This window comes from Bos mutus, chromosome 4, assembly GCF_027580195.1.
Source record: "Bos mutus isolate GX-2022 chromosome 4, NWIPB_WYAK_1.1, whole genome shotgun sequence".
NCBI lineage: Eukaryota > Metazoa > Chordata > Mammalia > Artiodactyla > Bovidae > Bos > Bos mutus.
The window spans coordinates 80,857,251-80,880,701 of NC_091620.1; the positions used below are offsets into that span (position 1 = coordinate 80,857,251).

General features: G+C 37.2%; 1 protein-coding gene across 7 annotated transcripts in view; it reads right to left on the minus strand.

The window, feature by feature from the left end:
- CACNA2D1 (calcium voltage-gated channel auxiliary subunit alpha2delta 1) overlaps positions 1-23,451 on the minus strand; it is a 524,891-nt gene that overhangs the window by 389,106 nt on the left and 112,334 nt on the right. For all 7 annotated transcript variants that reach the window (XM_005890243.3, XM_070369704.1, XM_070369702.1 and 4 more), the window contains exon 2: positions 22,417-22,498. In XM_005890243.3, coding sequence (XP_005890305.2) covers positions 22,417-22,498 — 82 coding nt within the window. The remainder of the gene's footprint in view (positions 1-22,416; positions 22,499-23,451) is intronic.

Genomic DNA, 23,451 nt, shown 5'->3' on the forward strand with positions numbered 1-23,451 from the left:
TGTTACATGGCAAAGAGGAATTAATTTTGTAGATGAAGTTTTGCTAATCAGTTGCATTTAAAGAGATTATCCTGGATTGTCCTGGAGAGTCCAATGTATTCACAAAGATCCTTAAAAAACAGAAGAGGAAAACGCAACCATGCAAGAGAAAACCAAATGGATGATAACGTGAGAAGAAATTATCATGTGTTGCTGGCTTTGAAGGGGGAGGAAAATGGGCCATGAGGCAAGGAAAGGACTTCTAATCCACAGCACTGTAAGATAATAAACGTGTTATGTCAATAAATTTAGAGTAATTTGTCACACTCAGAATAGAAAACTAACACAAGGAGTTAGCAGTGGAGACAATGCTAATACTCAGCCTCAGGGGATGTCTTGGCTCTAGACCTTCCCTCCCACTGCCCAAACTATCTTCCAAACGCCTTAAATTCTTGCTGAAACCCAGACTCTTCCTGAGTTCACTTACATGTGGTACCATTACATTTCTTTTACATGTAGTCCTACAATAAATTCCCCAAGTGATTCACTCTATAAAAACTAAAAACGCTAAGGAGTATTTTTCTAAGTTGTGATTAACATTGTTTATTAAATACTCTTTGAATGTCCATTTTCATTAGTCATCAGACTCTCTTCACTGAAATGAAAAAATAAGCTCTATTGTGAGAAATGTACAATTTCCATTAGACTTTATGAAATAATGAAGCTATCTCAGGACTCCCATTATAGCCTGGATAATTGTTTAGGAGCCTGAAAAGAAATATTAGAAAGAGGAGCTAAAAATATAAAGAATAGATGGCATACACTGTACAAAAATATATATGAATTAGGTGAATAAATATGATTCTACCTCATAATAATGAAAGGTGGCGTAAGAGAAAAAGTTAGAATATACACCTCACCATCACTCCAATTTCACTATCTTTATTGAGTAAATTCATATATCTTCACTACTGATGCAGGCAGGAAAAGAGGTTTACTACCCCCTCGATGGCTTTAGATAATCATAAAATCAATTTCATTTACTTTTAGTTGAATTCTGCAGTTTGGGTTTTTTTTTTTTTTTCCTTTGTAATAGTGTTCTGTGGGCTTCTGAATTACTTGTTTCCTAACAACTTAAGAATGTCTTGTTTCTTAAAAGATGCAGTAACACAAAAGTATGATATATATATATTTTTTTCTTGGTCACTTTCAAGGATGAAAGTTCCCTTGAGAAATTTTTACAATTCAAAGGTACAGTCTTCCTTTAAATTTATTATAAATCTCATCATCATCTAAGCTGGCCAGCAGAGAGAGACATTAAGATATGTGAAGAGTCCTTCACCTAAGGTAAAGAGTAACTACTAACACCAAATCTGAATTGATGTTGGAATATATTTTATCAAAAAACAAAACAAAACAAAACAAAACCTTCCTTCCTCCGTTGAAAGCTAGCTGAATTTTAAAAGGTGAAATTTGCCATAAAAAATATGAAGTATTTCCTAAATAACCCCCTAAACTATTCAAACTCTTCCCTCTTGATTTAAAAAGCAAATAATGCAATCTCAAACAAAAGTCAAGCTTTTAAAATGTGTTGTATCAGCTAACACAATTGGGTAAAAAAATGAATACCAACATCAATTGTATATTAATCCAATAGAATTTGTGTAAATTTATGAAGATATAAGCATTCATAAGATGAAAGAATATGTTAATATCATTAAAAGAATCAGATATGATTGTCTACAACTTCATTTTAAGTAAATTACAGTTCCTTTTTTCTTTTAATAACCTAGTTTTTTGAGATAGGATACTGCCTTTGAAATTTTTACAGCTTCAGTTCTCTGTATTTTTGCTCCCTTTGAGCATATGCAAACATCATTAACATGTAAGTATCATGTTTATTATGTATTTCTTACTTCTCTTAATCACATTGTTAGTATCAAGAGGGCAGATTTTTGTCCATTTTGTTCACTGGTTCAGCCTAGCTCATGTATAGTGCCTGGCATGTAGCAGGCACTCAATAAATACCGATGACATGAATCAGTGAATGGACACTGATACTGCCACTACGTCAGGCTTTTCTAGCAATGTAAATGCTTATTTAACAAAGTCTTCCTTATATTTTAAAAATGCATATCTATTTTGAACCCCCCAAAAAGGCTACATAAGGTGTTTTGCAGTTATATAATGAAATAAAAACACCTAAATGATAATTAGATTCTAATAATAAATACACAAATAAGGTATTGATCAATATGAGGAAGAATATTATTACAGTTTCATTGAAGAGGTACAGAAAATGTGGCTATCAGAATTCAAAGAAAAGATTACATGGGTTGTGACAGTCAAAAGATGGTATTACAGCCATGTTTTAGAGGAAATATGTATTAATAGGAGAGAAAGATATCCGAATGAATGTGATATAAGGAATTATTGGACAATACTGAAAGGCAAACTGGAACACTATGATGAAAAGCTTTAAAATTCAGGATATTGGTTTGTATTTTACTGTGTAGTCAAGTCCAAGCTATTTTAAACTGACTCCTAGAACGTCTAGTGCCTATTATAACAATTCATATATAGGAAGAATTTAAAATATAACATAGGCTTGTTTATTATAAACATGATCCAAATATATATACATACGTATGTATAAACATATTTACACATGTTAATCACGTACATATACACACATATGCATAAATACACATATACAATATGTCATGTTCTCACTTCTACAGTGCATGTTTTTCCTGTCATAATTACATCAAACAGGCATTCTAAAATAAGACACCAGAGTTTGATAATATTTTCCTTACTTCCCCTATTCATTCCATTTGATATGACACAGCATCTTAGCTGGGACAGGATCACATTTCAACTGGGACAGTATTTTGAGGAAGAATATTAAGAAAGAAGTCAAAATTAGTGACTCTTCCACAGCATACACCTTCTTGCCCTAATTCCTAGTCTTCCACAGCATATACTCCTTCTTGCCCTAATTCCTAGTCACAAGAATTTTATGGTGACACTTTTGAGCAATATATTTAAAAATGTAAGAAAGAATAGAACAAGTGACAACCATAAATATGCCTGTTCACTTTCTCCATACTACACAGAGGAATCGGTGATTATTTTTAACAAAAAATACAAGTGAAATATGAGGGGTCATTTCTGGAATAAGGAAAACAACTCTAACAAAGACTAAGATGAGCATGAAAAAAATCCAGATCAAGAATTCTTCAGTTTTTAGGTTGGAAACATCGCCCACATATGGTAAGTTTTAAGTTTCTCTTAGAATACTTAAAATTAAAACAAGAAAAATATTAAGATATGTATAAAACCTACCTACTTAGTTTTCTGTTTGGTTTTAATTCCAGAAATAACTTATTAAACTATTCTGTTTCCCTTTGAATATCTGAAGCTATATATGAATTGTGTATGTGTTTTGACCAGAAAATTCATATGTAATTAAAAGAGATAATATTAGATTTTATAAAAACTAAATTAAAAAAATAATTAACCATAGGCTGAGTGAGAGGCTCTTTTAATGTCCCTAAACTCAAACGACCTAAATTCATTTCACTGCCAACAAAAGAATTTTGAAGAGGAGCAGAGTTTAATTCGCCCTTAACCACAATACTTTATTAACAAACAGCTTTTGGAAAGTAAAACTGCTAGCCAGAGATGCTGAGATCCAATTTTTACAACTGTATATTCTTTTAAAGAATTCTGGGAGCTTTATCCTTGCCTTAAATTCTTAAGTCCTTCTAGAGCGGTTTTGCTCTAAAAGCACTGCACTATGGACATTTTTACTAAATAAGTCTGTTGTGGGGTGGCGTCCTGTGTATTATGGGATGCTTAGCAGCATCCTCAGTCTCCACACTAGATGCCTGGAGCACTCACCCCTCCCCCGCCCCTGGCTGTGACAATCACAAATGTTTCCAAGCACTGACAAATGTCTCCTGGGGGACAAAACTGCCCCTGGCTGAGAACCACTGCTCTAGATATAAAGACATTAATGACAGACGTCTTTGGCGGGGGGGGGAAAGTAGCAGCAGTAGCTCCGTGTTGCATATTCAGAGTGTGCAGTAGTAAATCATCGTCTTTTATACCATTCATCTTCATTCTGGACAAGAAGCCAACACTTGGCTACAACACTTATGAGCGTTTAGTCTTCCTCTCTCTGTGCAGCTCATAGACAAGCAAAGAACACAACTACTATACATTACTCTCTAATTATTATTACCAAAGCATTTGATTGCTATTTGGAGAAACAATAACAAATCACTCATCCTTCAAGTACTAGCATAATTTAAAGTGTTAATTACTGATTGACAATGGAACAGATTTGTAAGGTAGAAAACATCTGTAATAATCCTTCACTGTTCATGTGTGTGAAACAACAGTACTTAAAAATCTGTTAATAAAATATTGAAAGTCACTTTAAGATTAGAAATTCCCTTAGTGTATTCTGTAACTTTGAAAATGAATGTAATTAACTACAGTCTTAAAAAAAAAAAAAAATAGCTTATTTTAAAATCTCCAGTAGTTGGGTAAAGGGGGTCCACAGTCTGTACTGATAATATAGTCTATAGTTAAATAGAGTTCTTTCTCCTAAGAGAAAAAAAGTGTTTCACCCCTAAAATCATAATAATCTCAGGTTGCTGACATGCAATGGTAACTGATTTAATTACAACACTTCATCATTGAGGGAATAGGGCAACTCTAAATAAAACCAGGACATATGAAACAAAAATAAATAGCCTTGTTTGAAAAGTAATTATATTATCTTTATAATCATTATACTGCCTTTATAAAGTAATTATAAATATATAAAATATATTGCTTTTACAAAGTAATACAAAGCTACTTTTTTTAAAGTAATAAGAATTTAACTTCTTCACAGCATCTACTATTGTTTCCACATTTCATGTTATTTTCCTTTTACCCCTGTAACATTTCTATAAGCAAGGGAGAATATTACTATCTGCCTCACTGGACAAGCAGGTAAAGAGAAAGCTAGCATCATGGTACTACTTAATAGAATCACCTAGAGTAGAAAAGAAGATTCCCCAATCCTGTTGTTGCCTCTGCATCTTGCTGATTTCCTAGACACAATCACCAATGATTAATTACATTCTGATTCTAGAAAATATTTTATTTACATAAAGATGGCATGACCACAGTGTCAGAGCATCAGTCTGTTAGTCCCATAAGTAACTAATGAAAATAAATTTTTCACTTAAAACAGTTATGTAAATACTAACTTAATTAAGAGTTCTGAATGTTCAATATTTAGACACATTTCATATTTACATTTTTGAGAGCATATTAAAATATGAAGATATTAATGTCACCAAAATTTTAAATTATGAAATCATAACAGTAAATCAAAAGCCAGGAAATTCTATGATAATGCCTTTGCAGCCTGAGTCTACTTCAAGAATAAACTTCCAGGAAAAATTATTCAGTAAGTTTCTTAAATGTGTTTGCACATTCTAGCCTAACATGTTAAAAATCCAGACAAGATTTACTTTTAAGAAGTATGTCTTATAAAAACAATGTGACAAGCATCATTTCAACTCTCTTAGATAACAAGAGGAATACAATAGTCTCTGTCAACAAAAAGTTGGATTTCCCTAACATCCTTCATTATAAGACACAACACATTAGAACTGAAATAGAGGGAAAGTAGAGAAGAGTGTCCAATAATGGGGTAAAAATTTCAAAATGCACATATTGTTAAAACTAGAGGAACAGCCACTGTACCTTACATTGACATAAGAGTCTGGAAGGCTTATAAAGCATCAAGTAAAGCTGCAAGAAAGACCTAACATTATATGTTGGGGAGAAACGCACAGGGAAGAATAGGTAGCCTGGAATTCCTGTGATGTTCAAAGGCTTAAACACCTCTCCTTTGAGCCATGAGGAGCAGAAGACGCAGAGCAAGTCAGCCTTTACTGTTCCTGGGCCCCAGAGCTAGGACTAGGGTGAGGCAACAAAATTTTAGGAGCTGCTCATTCACTCTGAAAATCGTACAAGCGTTAGACTCTCAGGATGAGTGAGCCTCCCTAAATTCCCCACCCTCAGTGCATCGTGTGCCTCATCTTGTTCCAGATTCTGCAAATCCCCCATCCCTACCCAGTCCCTGCCAGAAAAGACAGACATTCTCGGTATGAGGAGAAACTCTACCTCTTCCAAAATGCAGCCTTCACACCTGCTTTCTAATACCAAATATGTTCTATTCAGGGATTAAAGTGAGTAAACAAAGACTTAAATAAGCAAGTGTAAGTGATAACTATCAATCCCTTCCTTTTGTAATAAAGAGGAGGGAATAAGAAAGCCTTGGACTCCTAAAGGCAAAAGAAGAGGTGTGAAGAGAATAGCGCACAAAGGAGACAACAAAGCTCCTGGATGGCTGTAGTTTACGTTACTACTGAGGTTTGCTTTCCCAGGGTAGGGGCATCAAGTGCAGCAACGGAGCATTTCTGACAGATAGCAGACTTATCTTTCCTTTTAATATAATTTTTTGTGGATTCAGAATGGCATTTTATAAAATCAACAATGGTTTCTAATCAATTTATTATTAGAAATCTTTTAAATAAACCAAAATTTATTGTTATAGAGCCAATTCATTTAGAATATCTGATCATTTAGATATTGGTTGAAATTTAGCTACAATTTTATCATTAAATGTTTTCTCAAATGAAACTCATTATTAAATTTATTATATATTAAGTATTACTAAATTATATTATATTTAATATTTTAATTTTAAAAATATTAAATTTAATATCTTAATTTTAATATATACTATAATTAACTATAGTATTAAATTATATATTACACAATGTTGAATGCTATTAAAGTATTAAATGAAAAAATGGTTGCTAGAGAATGTTTTATAAACTTTGTTTCCAAAAATATTAAGACAAAGAATATGCAAAGACTATTAAGACCACTTTAATTTTTTAAATGTCATCTATTTATTAATATATGATTATCAGCTTCATTTGCCAGCATGATAGTAAAAAGTTTGTGTTTGTGTGTCTGTATATGAGTTTAAAAGTTATAAAATGTCTTTACTGAAAGAAATTAGAAAACACATAAACAAATGGAAAGATACCCTGTGTACATGGAAGAATTAATATTGTTAAAATGGCTATAGCACTGTGAAATGGAGTATTTCCTGTCAAATCAGTAAACAAGGATATCACAGCCATCAGGGATTCCAGCCCTCCAAATGCGAGTTTCTGAGCCCAGGAAGAACAATGCCATTGAGCTGCCACCACTGCTTACAATAAGCAAGGAACTAAGGATAGATATAATAAAATCAAAGAATGCTGACCCTAGATAGATGAGATACATATGAAAGGAATGATTTCAGTAAGCCCAGACTCTTGTGTCTTCTCATACACAGAAAAGCACTAAATTCCTTAACTTGAGATATCCGGTTTTCCTTAATTAACAGTAATCTTTTAATGGTCAAACTACCTGTTTTGTTACAAGTTTGTATAACCTAAATTCTCCCTGCACCTGCTCAGAACAGTTCTCTCAAGGTCACCTGAGATACTGTCTCCTGGTCTTGAATTTCTAAAAAATCCCATTAAATAAAACATAACTCTCAACTTTTAGGTTGTGACTATTTTTTAACTTAACACTACCCAAAGTTATCGGAGAAGGCAATGGCAGCCCACTCCAGTACTCTTGCCTGGAAAATCCCATGGATGGAGGAGCCTGGTGGGCTGCAGTCCATGGGGTCGCTAAGAGTCGGACACGACTGAGCGACTTCACTTTCACTTTTCACTTTCATGCATTGGAGAAGGAAATGGCAACCCACTCCAGTGTTCTTGCCTGGAGAATCCCAGGGACGGGGGAGCCTGGTGGGCTGCCGTCTTTGGGGCTGCACAGAGTCGGACATGACTGAAGTGACTTAGCAGCAGTTAGCACCCAAAGTTATCTTTAGATTCAACACAATCACCATCAAAATACCAAAGGCATTCTTTACAGAAGCAGAAGAAAGAATCATAAAATGCGTGTGGAATCACAGAAGACCTCAAATGGACAAATCCATTCTGAGAACAAAGAACATAACTAGAAGTATCACACTTTCTGCTTTCAAACTACACTACAAAGCCATGGTAGTAAAAAAAAAAAAAAAAAAAAAAAAAAAGTACAGTACTGGCATAAAATACATTCACAGACCAGTGAAAGAGAATAAAGAGCCCAGAACTGAATTCCAGTATTAGTGTTAATCATTCAGTTGTGTTACTCCTTGTGACCCTATAGACTATAACCCACCAGGCTCCTCTGTTCAAGGAATTCTCCAGGCAAGAATACTGGAGTGGGTTGCCATTCCCCTTTCCAAGTGATCTTCCCAACCCAGGGATCCAACATAGGTCTCCTGCACTGCAGGCAGATTCTTTACAATCTGAATCAACAGGGAAGCCCTTAAATTCCAGTACATACAATCAACTAATATTCAACAAGGGAGCCAAGAATACCCAAGGGAGAAAGGATAGTCTCCTTGATGAATAATGCTGGTAAAACTGGAAAAACACAAGCCCAATACATAAATTGGACACCTATCTCACACCACTTGCAAAAATTGACTCATAATAGTTCAAACACTCAAACAAAATACTTCATACCATAAAAATCCTAGAAGAAAACATAGGTGAGAAGCTCACTGATATTCTTTCAGCAGTGATTTTTTGGACAATGCCAAAATCACAAACAAGTAAAGCAAAATCAACAAATGGTACTGTATCAAACTAAAAAGCTTCTGCAAAGCAAAAACAAAACAATTAACACAATCAAAAGGTAGTCTACAGAATGGGAGAAACTTGGCAAACAGTCTCAAAATAAGTTAATTAGCAAAATATATTTAAAAACTAACACAACATAATAATAATAATAATATGACCCAGTGAAAAAAATTGGCTTTAGAAATAGAAACTTTCCCAAAGAGGTCATCAAAATGAGCACAGGCACATGAGAAGATGCTCAACATCACTAATCACCAGGGAATGCAAATAAAAACCACAAGATATCACTTCATATCTGTTACAATGGCTATCATCAAGTAGATGCCGGGAGAAAATACCAATAATCTCAGATATGCACATGACACCACCCTTATGGCAGAAAGTGAAGAAGAACTGAAGAGCCTCTTGATGAAAGTGAAAAAGTTGACTTAAAACTGAACATTCAGAAAACGAAGATCATGGCATCTGGTCCCATTGTTTCATGGCAAATAGATGGGGAAACAGTGGAAACAGTGGCTGACTTTATTTTTGTTGGGCTTCAGAATCACTGCAGATGGTGACTGCAGCCATGAAATTAAAACACGCTTACTCCTTGGAAGGAAAGTTATAACCAACCTAAACAGCATATTAAAAAGCAGAGACATGATTTTGTCAACAAAGGTCCATCTAGTCAAGGCTAAGGTTTCTCCAATAGTCATGTATGGATGTGAGAGTTGGACTGTGAAGAAGGCTGAGCGCCGAAGAATTGCTGCTTTTGAACTGTGGTGTTGGAGAAGACTCTTGAGAGTCCCTTGGACTGCAAGGAGATCCAACCAGTCCATCCTAAAGGAGATCAGTCCTGAATATTCACTGGAAGGACTGATGGTGAAGCTGAAACTCCAATACTTTGGCCACCTGATGTGAAGAGCTGATGCATTTGAAAAGACCCTGATGCTGTGAAAGGTTGAAGGAAGGAGGAGAAAGGGACAACTCAGTGGACATGAGTCTGAGTAAACTCCAGGATGGACAGGAGGTGATGGACAAGGAGGCCTGGCATGCTCCAGTCCATGCAGTCAAACTCAGCCCCAGAGACCGCATCCTCTCCCAAACTGTGAGCAGGCTCCCAGGTGCTAACCAAGTTTTCCTGGGAACCTGGACAGTTGATATCCACCAGGAGGGTCGCAGCCAGAGATCAGCTCCCCAGAGGAGACACACGGCACACCTGAGAGAGGTTGCCCCCGCTGCACACCCAGGAAACTGAGCAGCCAGACCGGAGAGGTGATAAGATGCTCCGCCACACCTGGGGAGAGTGCACTCGCCAAGCACCTGGTCACCTGAGCTGCTTGGACTTGGAAAGGGCACAAAACGCACACCCAACCAAGTCTGTGCCTTTGTGAAGTACCCGAGAACCTGAACCTGAGTGGCTTAGGCCTGGGAAGTGCACACAACCCAGGGCCCATTTTAGACAGATCCCCTGCAGAGCAACCTGGAGCCTGAGCAGTGTAGACCGGGAAAGCACACACGCCGTGAGTGGGGGCAAACCTAATGTGGCCCAGAAACTGTGGGCACTCCCCAAACATGCCAGTGATATTTGTTTGCAGTGCTCCTCCCTCCCCGCAGCACAATTGAACAAGTGAGCCTAGATAAATGACCACCTTCACCCCCTTGTGTCAGGGCAGAAGTTAGATCCTGAAGAGACTTGCAAACAGAGGAAGCCAAAATAAAGAAGAGGGAACTGCTTTGGAAGTGACAGGTGCAACAGATTAAAACCCTGTACGATGGACTACATTGGAAGGGACCTGTAGACCTTGAGAAGAAGTATAAGCTGGAACAAGGAACTATCTGGAAATGAACTGACTTCACACTGCAATCAACAGCTCCAGAGAAATTCCTAGATATATTTTACTATTCAGTTCAGTTCAGTTCAGTCACTCAGTCGTGTCCAACTCTTTGCAACCCCATGAATCGCAGCACGCCAGGCCTCCCTGTCCATCACCAACTCCCAGAGTTCACTCAGACTCACATCCATCAAGTCAATGATGCCATCCAGCCATCTCATCCTCTGTCATCCCCTTCTCCTCCTGCCCCCAATCCCTCCCAGCATCAGAGTCTTTTCCAATGAGTCAACTCTTTGCATGAGGTGGCCAAAGTACTGGAGTTTCAGCTTTAGCATCATTCCTTCCAAAGAAAGCCCAGGGCTGATCTCCTTCAGAATGGACTGGTTGGATCTCCTTGCAGTCCAAGGGACTCTCAAGAGTCTTCTCTAACACCATAGTTCAAAAGCATCAATTCTTTGGCGCTCAGCTTTCTTCACAGTCCAACTCTCACATCCATACATGACCACAGGAAAAAACATAGCCTTGACTAGAGAGACCTTTGTTGGCTAAGTAATGTCTCTGCTTTTCAATATGCTATCTAGGTTGGTCATACTTTCCTTCCAAGGAGTAAGCGTCTTTTAATTTCATGGCTGCAGTCACCATCTGCAGTGATTTTGGAGCCCAGAAAAATAAAGTCTGACACTGTTTCCACTGTTTCCCCATCTGGTCCCAGATGCCATGATCTTCGTTTTCTGAATGTTGAGCTTTAAGCTAACTTTTTCACTCTCCACTTTCACTTTCATCAAGAGGCTTTTGAGTTCCTCTTCACTTTCTGCCATAAGGGTGGTGTCATCTGCATATCTGAGGTTATTGATATTTCTACTGGCAATCTTGATTCTAGCTTGTGCTTCTTCCAGCCCAGCATTTCTCATGATGTACTCTGCACAGAAGTTAAATAAGCAGGGTGACAATATACAGCCTTGACATACTCCTTTTCCTATTTGGAACCAGTCTGTTATTCCATGTCTAGTTCTAACTGTTGCTTCCTGACCTGCATTACCATTCTTTATTTTTTTTAATTTTTAGGTTATTATTACTCCTTTAATTTTCATTGCTAAAACCTATTACCTTACAAAAACCTATTACCTTACAAAAACAAGACACTATTTTTAAAGCAAATTTCATATATATATTTTTTATAAGTTTTGTGATTTTGTTTTGTTTTTGTAATATTGTATTTTTGAGAGTCTAACCTTAACTCCAGACTTTTAATCTTTGCTTTTTGGTATTGTTATCAATTTTGTACTTTTAAGAATCCAATCTTCAGTACCCATTTTTACTTAGGAGTGTGATTACTGGCTTGATTGCTCTCTCCCCTTTTGACTCTCCTTTTTCTCCCCCAGGTCACCTCTATCTCCTCCCTCCCCCTTCTCTTCTCTACTTAACCCTGTGAATCTCTTTTGGTGTCCCAGGCTGTGGAGAACACTTAGATCCCTGGCTAGATTGGTTTCTCTCCTTTTGACTCCCCCTCCTCTCCTCGTGGTCACTTCTATCTCCTTCCTCCCTCTTCTCTTCTCTATGTAACTCTGTGAACCTCTCTGAGTGTTCCAGACTGTGGAGAGCAAATAGGGAATTGATTACTGGGTAGATTGCTTTCTCCACTTTTGATTCCCCCTCTTTTCCTTCTGGTCACCTCTATCTCTCTCCTCCTGCTTCTCTTCCCATGTAACTCTGTGAACCTCTCTGGGGGTCCCTCACTGTGGAGAATCTTTTCACCATTAACCTATACGTTTTATGATCTGTGCTGTATGGATGGAGAAGTCTTGAGGCTACTGTAAGATTAAGACTGAAAACCAGGGGTAGGAGGCTTAAGCCCCAAACATGAGAACACCAGAAAACTCCTGACTCCAGGGAACATTAATCAATAAGAGCTCATCCAAAAGCCTCCATACCTACACTGAAACCAAGCTCCACCAAGAGCCAACAAGTTTCACAGCAAGACATACCGAGCTAATTCTCCAACAACACAGGAACATAAACCTAAGCACAAAAATACAGGTGGCCAAAAGTCACACCAAACCCATAGATACCTCAAGACTGACTACTGGACACTTCATTGCACTCCGGGGAGAAGACATACAGCTCTACCCACCAGAACACCGACTCAAGCTTCCCTAACCAGGAAACCTTGACGAGCCACATGTCCAACCCCACACACAGGGAGGAACCTCCACAATAAAGAGGAACCACAAACTTACAGCATACAGAAAGGCCACCCCAAACATAGCAATATAAACAAGATGAAAAGGCAGACAAATATTCAGCAGGTAAGGGAATAAGATAAAAGCCCACCAAACCAAACAAAAGAGGAGGAGACAGGGAGTCTACCTGAGAAAGAATTCAGAATAATAGTAAAAATGATCCAAAATCTTGAAAAAAAAAAAATCGAGTTACAGATAAATAGTCCAGAGACAAGGATTGAGAAGATGCAAGAAAAATTTAACAAGGACCTAGAAGAAATAAACAAAAGGGTCAACCAATAATGAATAATGCAATAACTGAGATCAAAAGCACTCTGGAGGAAACCAACAGTAGAATAACTGAGGCAGAAGATAGGATAAGTGAGGTGGAAGACAGAATGGTGGAAATAAATGAAGCAGAGAGGAAAAAAGAAAAAAGATTTAAAAGAAATGAGGACAACCTCAGAGAGCTCTGGGACAATGTTAAACGCCCCAACATTCTAATCATAGGAGTTCCAGAAGAAGACAAAAAGAAAGGCCATGAGAAAATACTTGGGGAGATAATAGTTGAAAACTTCCCTAAAATGGCAAAGGAAATAGCCACCCAAGTCCAAGAAACCCATAGAGTCCCAAACAGGATAAACCCAAGGCGAAACATGGGATAACAGTTTATTTTTCAATAGAATTTTACAAGCCAGAAGGGAATGGCAGGACATACTTAAAGTGATGAAAGAGAAAAATCTACAACCCAGATTACTGTACACAGCAAGGATCTCATTCAGATATGAAGCAGGTCAAAAGCTTTACACACAAGCAAAAGCTCAGAGAATTCAGCACCACCAAACCAGCTCTCCAACAAATGCTAAAGGATCTCCTCTAGACAGGAAACACAGAAAAGGTTTATAAACTTGAACTGAAAACAACAAAGTAAATGATAACAGGATCATACTTATCAATAATTACTTTAAATGTAAATGAGTGGAATGCCCCCAACCAAAAGACAAAGACTGGCTGAATGCATACAAAAACAAGATCCCTATATATGCTGTCTACAAGAGACCCACCTCAAACCCAGGGACACATACAGACTGAAACTGAAGGGCTGGAAAAAGATATTTCACACAAATGGAGACCAAAAGAAAGCAGGAGTAGCAATACTCATATCAGATAAAATCAGATCAGATCAGATCAGATCAGTTGCTCAGTTGAGTCCGACTCTTTGTGACCCCATGAATCGCAGCATGCCAGGCCTCCCTGTCCATCACCAACTCCCGGAGTTCACTGAGACTCATGTCCATCGAGTCAGTGATGCCATCCACCCATCTCATCCTCTGTCGGCCCCTTCTCCTCTTGCCCCCAATCCCTCCCAGCATCAGAGTCTTTTCCAATGAGTCAACTCTTTGCATGAGGTGGCCAAAGTACTGGAGTTTCAGCTTTAGCATCATTCCTTCCAAAGAAAGCCCAGGGCTTATCTCCTTCAGAATGGACTGGTTGGATCTTCTTGCAGTCAAGGGACTCTCAAGAGTCTTCTCCAACACCACAGTTCAAAAGCATCAATTCTTCAGCGCTCAGCCTTCTTCACAGTCCAACTCTCACACCCATACATGACCACAGGAAAAACCATAGCCTTGACTAGACGAACCTTTGCTGGCAAAGTAATGTCTCTGCTTTTGAATATGCTATCTAGGTTGGTCATAACGTTCCTTCCAAGGAGTAACAGTCTTTTAATTTCATGGCTGCAGTCACCATCTGCAGTGATTTTGGAGCCCAGAAAAACAAAGTCTGACACTGTTTCCACTGTTTCCCCTTCTATTTCCCATGAAGTGATGGGACCGGATGCCATGATCTTCGTTTTCTGAATGTTGAGCTTTAAGCCAACTTTTTCACTCTCCACTTTCACTTTCATCAAGAGGCTTTTGAGTTCCTCTTCACTTTCTGCCATCATCTGCATATCTGAGGTTATTGATATTTTCTCCCGGCAATCTTGATTCCAGCTTGTGTTTCTTCCAGTCCAGCGTTTCTCATGATGTATTCTGCATATAAGTTAAATAAACAGGGTGACAACATACAGCCTTGACGTACTCCTTTTCCTATTTGGAACAAGTCTGTTGTTCCATGTCCAGTTCTAACTGTTGCTTCCTGACCTGCATACAAATTTCTCAAGAGGCAGATCAGGTGGTCTGGTATTCCCATCTCTTGAAGAATGTTCCACAGTTTATTGTGATCCACACAGTCAAAGGCTTTGGCATAGTCAATAAAGCAGAAATAGATGTTTCTCTGGAACTCCCTTGCTTTTTCCATGATCCAGCGGATGTTGGCAATTTGATCTCTGGTTCCTCTGCCTTTTCTAATATCAGCTTTTGAACACGAGCAAGTTCACGGTTCACATATTGCTGAAGCCTGGCTTGGAGAATTTTGAGCATTACTTTACTAGTGTGAGAGATGACAGCAATTGTGTGGTAGTTTGAGCATTCTTTGGCATTGCCTTTCTTTGGGATTGGAATGAAAACTGACCTTTTCCAGTCCTGTGGCCACTGCTGAGTTTTCCAAATTTGCTGGCATATTGAGTGCAACACTTTCACAGCATCATCTTTCAGGATTTGGAATAGCTCAACTGGAATTCCATTGCCTCCAGTAGCTTTGTTCGTAGTGATGCTTTCTAAGGCCCACTTGACTTCACATTCCAGGATGTCTGGCTCTACGTGAGTGATCACACCATCATGATTATCTGGGTTGTGAAGATGTTTTTTGTACAGTTCTTCTGTGTATTCTTGCCATCTCTTAATATCTTCTGCTTCTGTTAGGTCTATACCATTTCTGTCCTTTATCAAGCCCATCTTTGCATCAAATGTTCCTTTGGTATCTCTGATTTTCTTGAAGAGATCTCTAGTCTTTCCCATTCTGTTGTTTTCCTCTATTTCTTTGCATTGATCGCTGAAGAAGGCTTTCTTATCTCTTCTTGCTATTCTTTGGAACTCTGCATTCAGATGTTTATATCTTTCCTTTTCTCCTTTGCTTTTCACTTCTCTTCTTTTCACAGCTATTTGTAAGGCCTCCCCAGACAGCCATTTTGCTTTTTTGCATTTCTTTCCATGGGGATGGTCTTGATCCCTGTCTCCTGTACAATGTCATGAACCTCATTCCATAGTTCAGATAAAATAGACTTGGAAATAAAGGCCATGAAAAGAGAAAAAGAAGAACACTATATAATGATCAAAGCTCAATCCAAGAAGAAGATATAACAATTATAAATATATACACATCCAACATAGGAGCACCACAATATGTAAGGCAAATGTTAACAAGTATGAAAGGGGACATTAACAGTAACACAATAATAATGGAGACTGTAATACCCTACTCACACCTATGGATAGATCAACCAAACAGAAAATTAGCAAGGAAACACAAACTGTAAATGATACAATAGACCAGTTACACCTAATTGATATCCATAGGACACTTCACCCTAAAACAATAAATTTCACCTTTTTCTCAAGTGCCCATGGAACCTTATCCAGGATAGATCACATCCTGGACTATAAATCTAGTTTTGGTAAATTCAAAAAAACTGAAATCATCTCAAGCATCTTTTCTGATCACAATGTGGTAAGATTAGATGTCAACTACAGGAAAAAAAATTTAAAAATACAAACATATGGAGGCTAAACAACATACTTCTGAATAACCAACAAATCACAGAAGAAATCTAAAAAGAAATCAAAATATGAATAGAAATGAATGAAAATGAAAATACAACAACCCAAAACCTATGGGATTCGGTAAAAGCAGTACTAAGGGGAAAGTTCATAGCAATACAAGCCTACCTCAAGAAACAGGAGAAAAGTCAAATAAATCACAAACTCTACACCTAAAGCAACTAGAAAAGTAGAAATGAAGCACCCCAGGTTAGAAGAAGGAAAGAAATCATAAAAATTAGGGCAGAAATAAATGCAAAAGAAACAAAAGAGACCATAGCAAAAATCAACAAAGCCAAAAGCTGGTTCTTTGAGAAGATAAATAACATAGACAAACCATTAGCCAGACTCATCAAGAAAAAATGGGAGAAGAATCAAATCAATAAAATTAGAAATGAAAGTGGAGAAATCACAACAGACAACACAGAAATACAAAGGATCATAAGAGACTACTATCAGCAACTATATGCCAATAAAATGGACAACTTGGAAGAAATGGACAAATTCTTAGAAAAGTATAACTTTTCAAACTGAACCAGGAAGAAATAGAAAATCTTAACAGACCCACCACAGCACAGAAATCAAAAGTGCAATCAGAAATCTTCCAACAAACAAAAGCACAGGACCAGACGGCTTCACAGCTGAATTCTACCAAAAATTTAGAGAACAACTAACACCTATCCTACTCAAACTCTTCCAAAAATTGCAGAGGAAGGTAAACTTCCAAACTCATTCTATGAGGCCACCATCAACCTAATACTAAACCAGAAAAGGTGCCACAAAAAAAAAGAAAACAGGCCAATATCACTGATGAACATAGATGCAAAAATCCTTAACAAAATTCTAGCTAACAGAATCCAACAACATGTTAAAAAGATCATACATCATGACCAAGTGGGCTTTATCTCAGGGATGCAAAGATTCTTCAATATTCACAAATCAATCAATGTGATACACCACATCAACAAATTGAAAGACAAAAACCATTTGATTATCTCAATAGATGCAGAGAAAGCCTTTGACAAAATTCAACATCCATTTATGATAAAAACCCTCCAAAAAGTAGGCATAGAAGGAACATACCTCAATATAATAAAAGCCATATATGACAAACCCACAGCAAACATTATCCTCACTGATGAAAAATTGAAAGCATTTCCCTGAAAGTTAGGAACAAGACAAGGGTGCCCACTCTCACCACTACTATTCAACCTAGTTTTGGAAGTTTAACCCACAGCAATAAGAAAAGAAAAAGAAATCAAAGGAATCCAGATTGGAAAAGAAGAAGTAAAACTCTCACTGTTTGCAGATGACATGATCCTCTACATAGAAACACCAGGCTCTTCCGTCATGGGGTTTTCTAGGCAAGAGTACTGGAGTGGGTTGCCATTTCCTTCTCCAGGGAATCTTCCCGAGCCAGGGATTGAACCCAGGTCTCCTGCATTGTAGATAGATGCTTTACCATCTGAGCCACCAGGGAAGTCCTACATAGAAAACCCTAAAGACTCCACCTGAAAAGGGAATCCTCTTACACTGTTGGTAGGAATGCAAACTAGTACAGCCACTATGGAGAAGAGTGTGGAAATTCCTTAAGAAACTGGAAATAGAACTGCCATACAACCCAGCAATCCCACTGCTGGGCATGCACACCAAGGAAACCAGAATTGAAGGAGACATGTGTACCCCAATGTTCACTGCAGCACTGTTTACAATAGCCAGGACTTTGAAGCAACCTAGATGTCCATCGGCAGATGAATGGATAAGAAAGCAGTGGTACATATACACAATGGAATATTACTCAGCTATTAAAAAGAATGCATTTGAATCAGTTCTAATGAGGTGGATGAGACTGGAGCCTATTATACAGAACGAAGTCAGAAAGAAAAACACCAATACAGTATATTAATGCATATATACGGAATTTAGAAAGATGGTAACGATGACCCTATATGCGAGACAGCGAAAGAGACACAGACGTAAAGAACAGACTTTTGGACTCTGTGGGAGAAGGGGAGGATGGGATGATTTGAGAGAATAGCATTGAAACATATATATTATCATATGTGAAACAGATCACCAGTCCAGGGTGCTCAGGGCTGGTGCACTGGGATGGGGAGGGAGGTGAGAGGGAGGTTCAGGATGGGGAACACATGTACACCCATGGCTGATACATGTGAATGTATGAGAAAAACCACCACAATATTGTAAAGTAATTAGCCTCCAATTAAAATAAATTTTTTAAAAATGAGGACAGAATAGTATGCTAAATCTTTCTTCATAAATGTATCAGTTCAGTTCAGTCACTCAGTTGTGTCTGACTCTTTGTGACCCCATGAATCACAGCACGCCAGGCCTCCCTGTCAAATAATTTTGTCAATGCATAAAGTTCCCATGTAATGTTGTACGCAGGATAAAACTTGAGACTGTATTATATTTTACATAAAATGATCTTATAGAAAAAAAAATACCATCTGTTTCATAATCTGGGAGACTTTATTTTTCCTTCATCTACAATTTTATTCTTAATTATGTTTATATGTTATAAACATTATATAAAAACATTATAACATTATATAAAAACATAATTAACTGTATTTCTTTCAGCTGAATGACCATGAAGACAAGAAAAACTTTCTGTACCATTCTTAGCAATTCTTTCAATGGATATACATACAAAGCCACGTCCATGCACACCACAATAATGGAAGGTTTTAAAATTATACATGTAAGTTTTGGTCTTAGAATTTCCTTCTACATTTTTCTTTTTTATTTGGATATTTGGATATTTGGTGGCAAAGCTTTGACTTCTCCTTTATATTTTTTATAAAAAGAGCAGTGGAATAAGAAGACATATTAACCTTGTACCTAACTGGGGATCTGCTCACTTTCTCAAAATACATGTGGCAATATAAAAACATAAAATATTAACATATATTCTAAAGCATAACAAGACTCTCTTCACTGTTGGAATTACATTCCATTTAGTAGCTGTACAACCTAGAAAAAAACTTTAACCTTGCAAACAATTTATTTCTTCATATCAAAGACGATGATATTCATTTCACAAGGTTGTCCTAAAGATTAATAAAATAATGGGTGAAAAGAGCTCAGGACAGTACTTGAACTAATTTAGAAAGAAAAAAAAATGTAGCCTTTTAGTTGTATTTAAAAGGTTCTAATATTATATTAAGAAAAAGTGTAATACATTTATCTCTCTTATTTTTTTCCTCAATTATTTAATCTACTTTTGTGGATAATCATATGCAATTGAAGGACATATGTATTCTTCCAATACATTATTAGAAATGGAAAAATCCAATAAAAGATATCTTAGAAGTTGAAAGCATCAGGGAGAGCAGTTTTATGTAGGCCTATTCACTGTGATCTTTAACCGAAGTTAGGTAGTATCAGGGCTTCCCAGGAGGCACTAGTGGTAAAGAATCCTGCCAATGCACGAGACTCAAGAAACATGGGTTCAATCCCTGGGTTGGAAAGACCCCCTGGACATGGGCATGGCAACCCACTCCATTACTCTGGCCTGGAGAATCCAATGGACAGAGAAGCCTGGCAGGGTACAGCCCATGGGCTCACAAAGAGTTAAACATGACTGAAGCTACTTAGCATGCACGTACATGCAGGCAGGCACCTGGCAAAATCTCTAACTTTTAAGTTAAAGTTCTGCATTTATTCAATACTATTTATCAATCTTCTCTGAGCTAATATTTCATGATGCCATAAAGTAATCTTTATAAAATTGCAAAAATATCCTGTTTAGATATGTTCACTCACTGAGGTTGATCCTGCAGGTAAAAAGCAAGATGTGTCCTGTGAAGTCAGTAAAAACTAAATTTGATAATTTTGGAAGATCCATCATTTTAAAATATTGAATTTCAACCCATAAACCTGCTAAATTCTTCTATTTATTCAACTTTTGTCCTCAGCATGCACCTAACACCCCCAGTCTCAGCACAAATTTCATTCTCAACTCTGGTGTCCTTCAGCTAGTCTGTGCTTTGAGTTCCTGTGGCCAAAAAAAAAATGCACCTCTTTTGTCCCCATCACGTACCTTCTCTCTGGATGAAAGGGAAGAGGCATATAGACTCATTCATTTACCTTCTTGTCCCCTAATACTTAAATTTCAATAGTAAAGTTTGCTCTTTCCCTCCCTGTTACATACATATGATTCTTTTATCTGTATTTTCCCTGTGACTATAATAAGGTACATGTCTTATAAAAGCAACATTGTAAGGATTTTCTTCCATCCTGTCAATTCTCTTTCGTTATCCTAATTCAGACAAGGCCATTTCCTCATTCATCAGTATTCACACTCTTCTTAGTAACCCACACCTCATAAAGCATAATGGAAATGAGACGACACTTATTGTTTCCCTTATAGATTCATTGAAAACTGCAGATTTGGTAAGAGAGGGTCCACATATTAACACCAGAAGTAAAAAAGAGGTCAGTCAAGAAGCTGGTTTTTGAAGCTGGAGAAACACTGCAGGAGTGAAGGAGAGCTCCCAAGAGCAGCTTATTTTTAATTTCATTTTGTCCTGAAATCTTTAACCAGAATCTGTCAATTCTCATTTATTTTTTCTTATTCCACTAACACCATGACTTTCATAGAGGCTTACTTATTACCCTCCACACTTTCATATTTCAATTTATTCTCCCACAGAGAATCACTGCAGTTCCCAAACATCAGCTTACAATAGCTTTCAGGCATCTTTGCACCTTCAAAAATGGAGATTTTTGATTACTAGGTTGTCAGTTCTCTGAGGAGAGGAACTGTCTCCCCATAAACCCTTGGTAGCCTGCACAGTGCCTGGGATATAGCATGTGTTCGATAAGTATTCATTAGAATTAAGTGTGATAATTGTTATTAACAAAGAACACATCATTTCAAAGCATATTCCTATGTCATCTCACAGATATTTAAGTTTACTCAAGATATTCAGTTTGAAAACTACAATTGTTTTACAAAGAAATTCTGGAATAATATATTGAAGTATATGCTTAGCATGTTTTCCTTGTGAATTCCTAGTAACTCACAAGGTAACCAACCATTCGTTCTAGTTTCCACCAGAAAGGAATATTCACATATTAAAAAAAAACACTCATATATCCATACATGAAACCACTTTTACACCATTTCACCTCATTGATCCCATCACTTTTTTGGAAACAAAAGACCTCACTGCATCACTAGGAACACAGATGAGATATTTTCAAATTGTTAGATTACTCACATTAAAATGGAAGCAGTGAGACTCCAAAGAAATGACATTTACTTTTTAATAAATCTTACAGAAGCTCTATATGCATATGCTCTTACCCAAGGAACATGATCTATTTAAGATGCCACACAAGTATTTATATGTTGCTATCATTTTTAAAAATCATTTTAGAGTGACATTCATAGCCATTTCATAATCATAAGAAAAACTATCTTTTATAAAAGTGTCTCTTTCTCTTGCACAAAAGTCTGTATTACCCATCTCAGTGATTCACTCATGTCTTCAGGCATAGCTGTAGTAAACACTGGAAACCACTTTTGAAAATAAAATCTACCCTCAAAGAATGAAGATATGTTCCCACTGAGGATATTCAAAAGAATCCATCACAAGCCTTAAAGTAACCACTACATGTGAGATTCCAATATGCTCTGAAGGATGGAGGAAACAGGATATCCTGATTTGAATTGTAGGAATGAATATATATCACGTGAACTCATGTAAGTGAGGGTTGTATATAAACACCTCACTAACTATTAAGGATGGTAATAAATAGCAATACCAAGAGTTTCTCTCAATTTCACTATCATATTCCCATGAAAAATTACGTACTATTTAAAACATAGAAATAAGATTTCTTAGAAAAATTGCACTCAAATTAAAGAAATGATGTGTAAGTTTGGAGGAACTTTACTCACATCGACAAGCTGATTGACTCCACTTGCTGTTTTTGCCAGGGTGACAAGGTCTTCTTGCATCTTATCCACCCATGACTTGATACTGCAGAAATTAGAGGAAAGAATGTTCTATCAAATCTCTGGCAAAGTAAGGTCATAGACTGACATTTGATATGTACACATTATCCACAGATAGTTCTTAAATTATCTTTAAATATTTCTCCTCCCTCCTAGCTCCTACTATGCCTACACCTCCCCAGCCCACTTTTAAGTTACAAGACCAATGAACCTTTAAGGGCCAACCTCTTAGGATGCTAAAATATCAACAATTCAAACAGAGAGAAATTACAAATATATGCTTAATTTTTATGAAAATTCCATTAAAATAAGTTAATAAATAGAATATTCTAAACTAAACTTAATCTTTTGGCTTACAAGTCTTCTTAAAGTGAAGTAACAGTCAGTCATGCCTGACTCTTGCAACCTCATGGACTATATAGCCTGCCAGGCTCCTCTGGCCATGAAATTCTCCAGGAAAGAATACTGGAGTGGTTAGCTGTTCCCTTCTCCAGGGGATCTTCCCAAGCCAGGGATCAAACCCAGGTATCCCACATTGCAGGTGGATTCTTTACCATCTGAGTCACCAGGGAAGTTCAAGAATACTGGTGTGGATAGCCTATTCCTTCTCCATGAGATCTTCCTGCTAGGAATTGAACTGGGATCTCCTGAATTACATGTGGATCCTTTACCAGCTGAGCTACCAAGGAAGCCCAAGTCTTCTTAATATAATACTAAAGGTGTGATAAATGAGTATTTGAAAAATTCAAGAAAATAATAAATATTTTAAAATTTCTTATAATTCCAATGCCCAAGGATAGCCACTCTTAACATTTTGAGGCACTCCCCTCCTAGTCTTTTAAAAGCATTTTGTATAGTTGAGCACATATTATGTAAAATTCATGTCTTTGACATCAGTCACTTGATACTCTTCCATGCCAAGTATTTTATAAATACTGCATTTTAATGGCCACCTAATATTCCATTATCTCTAAATCA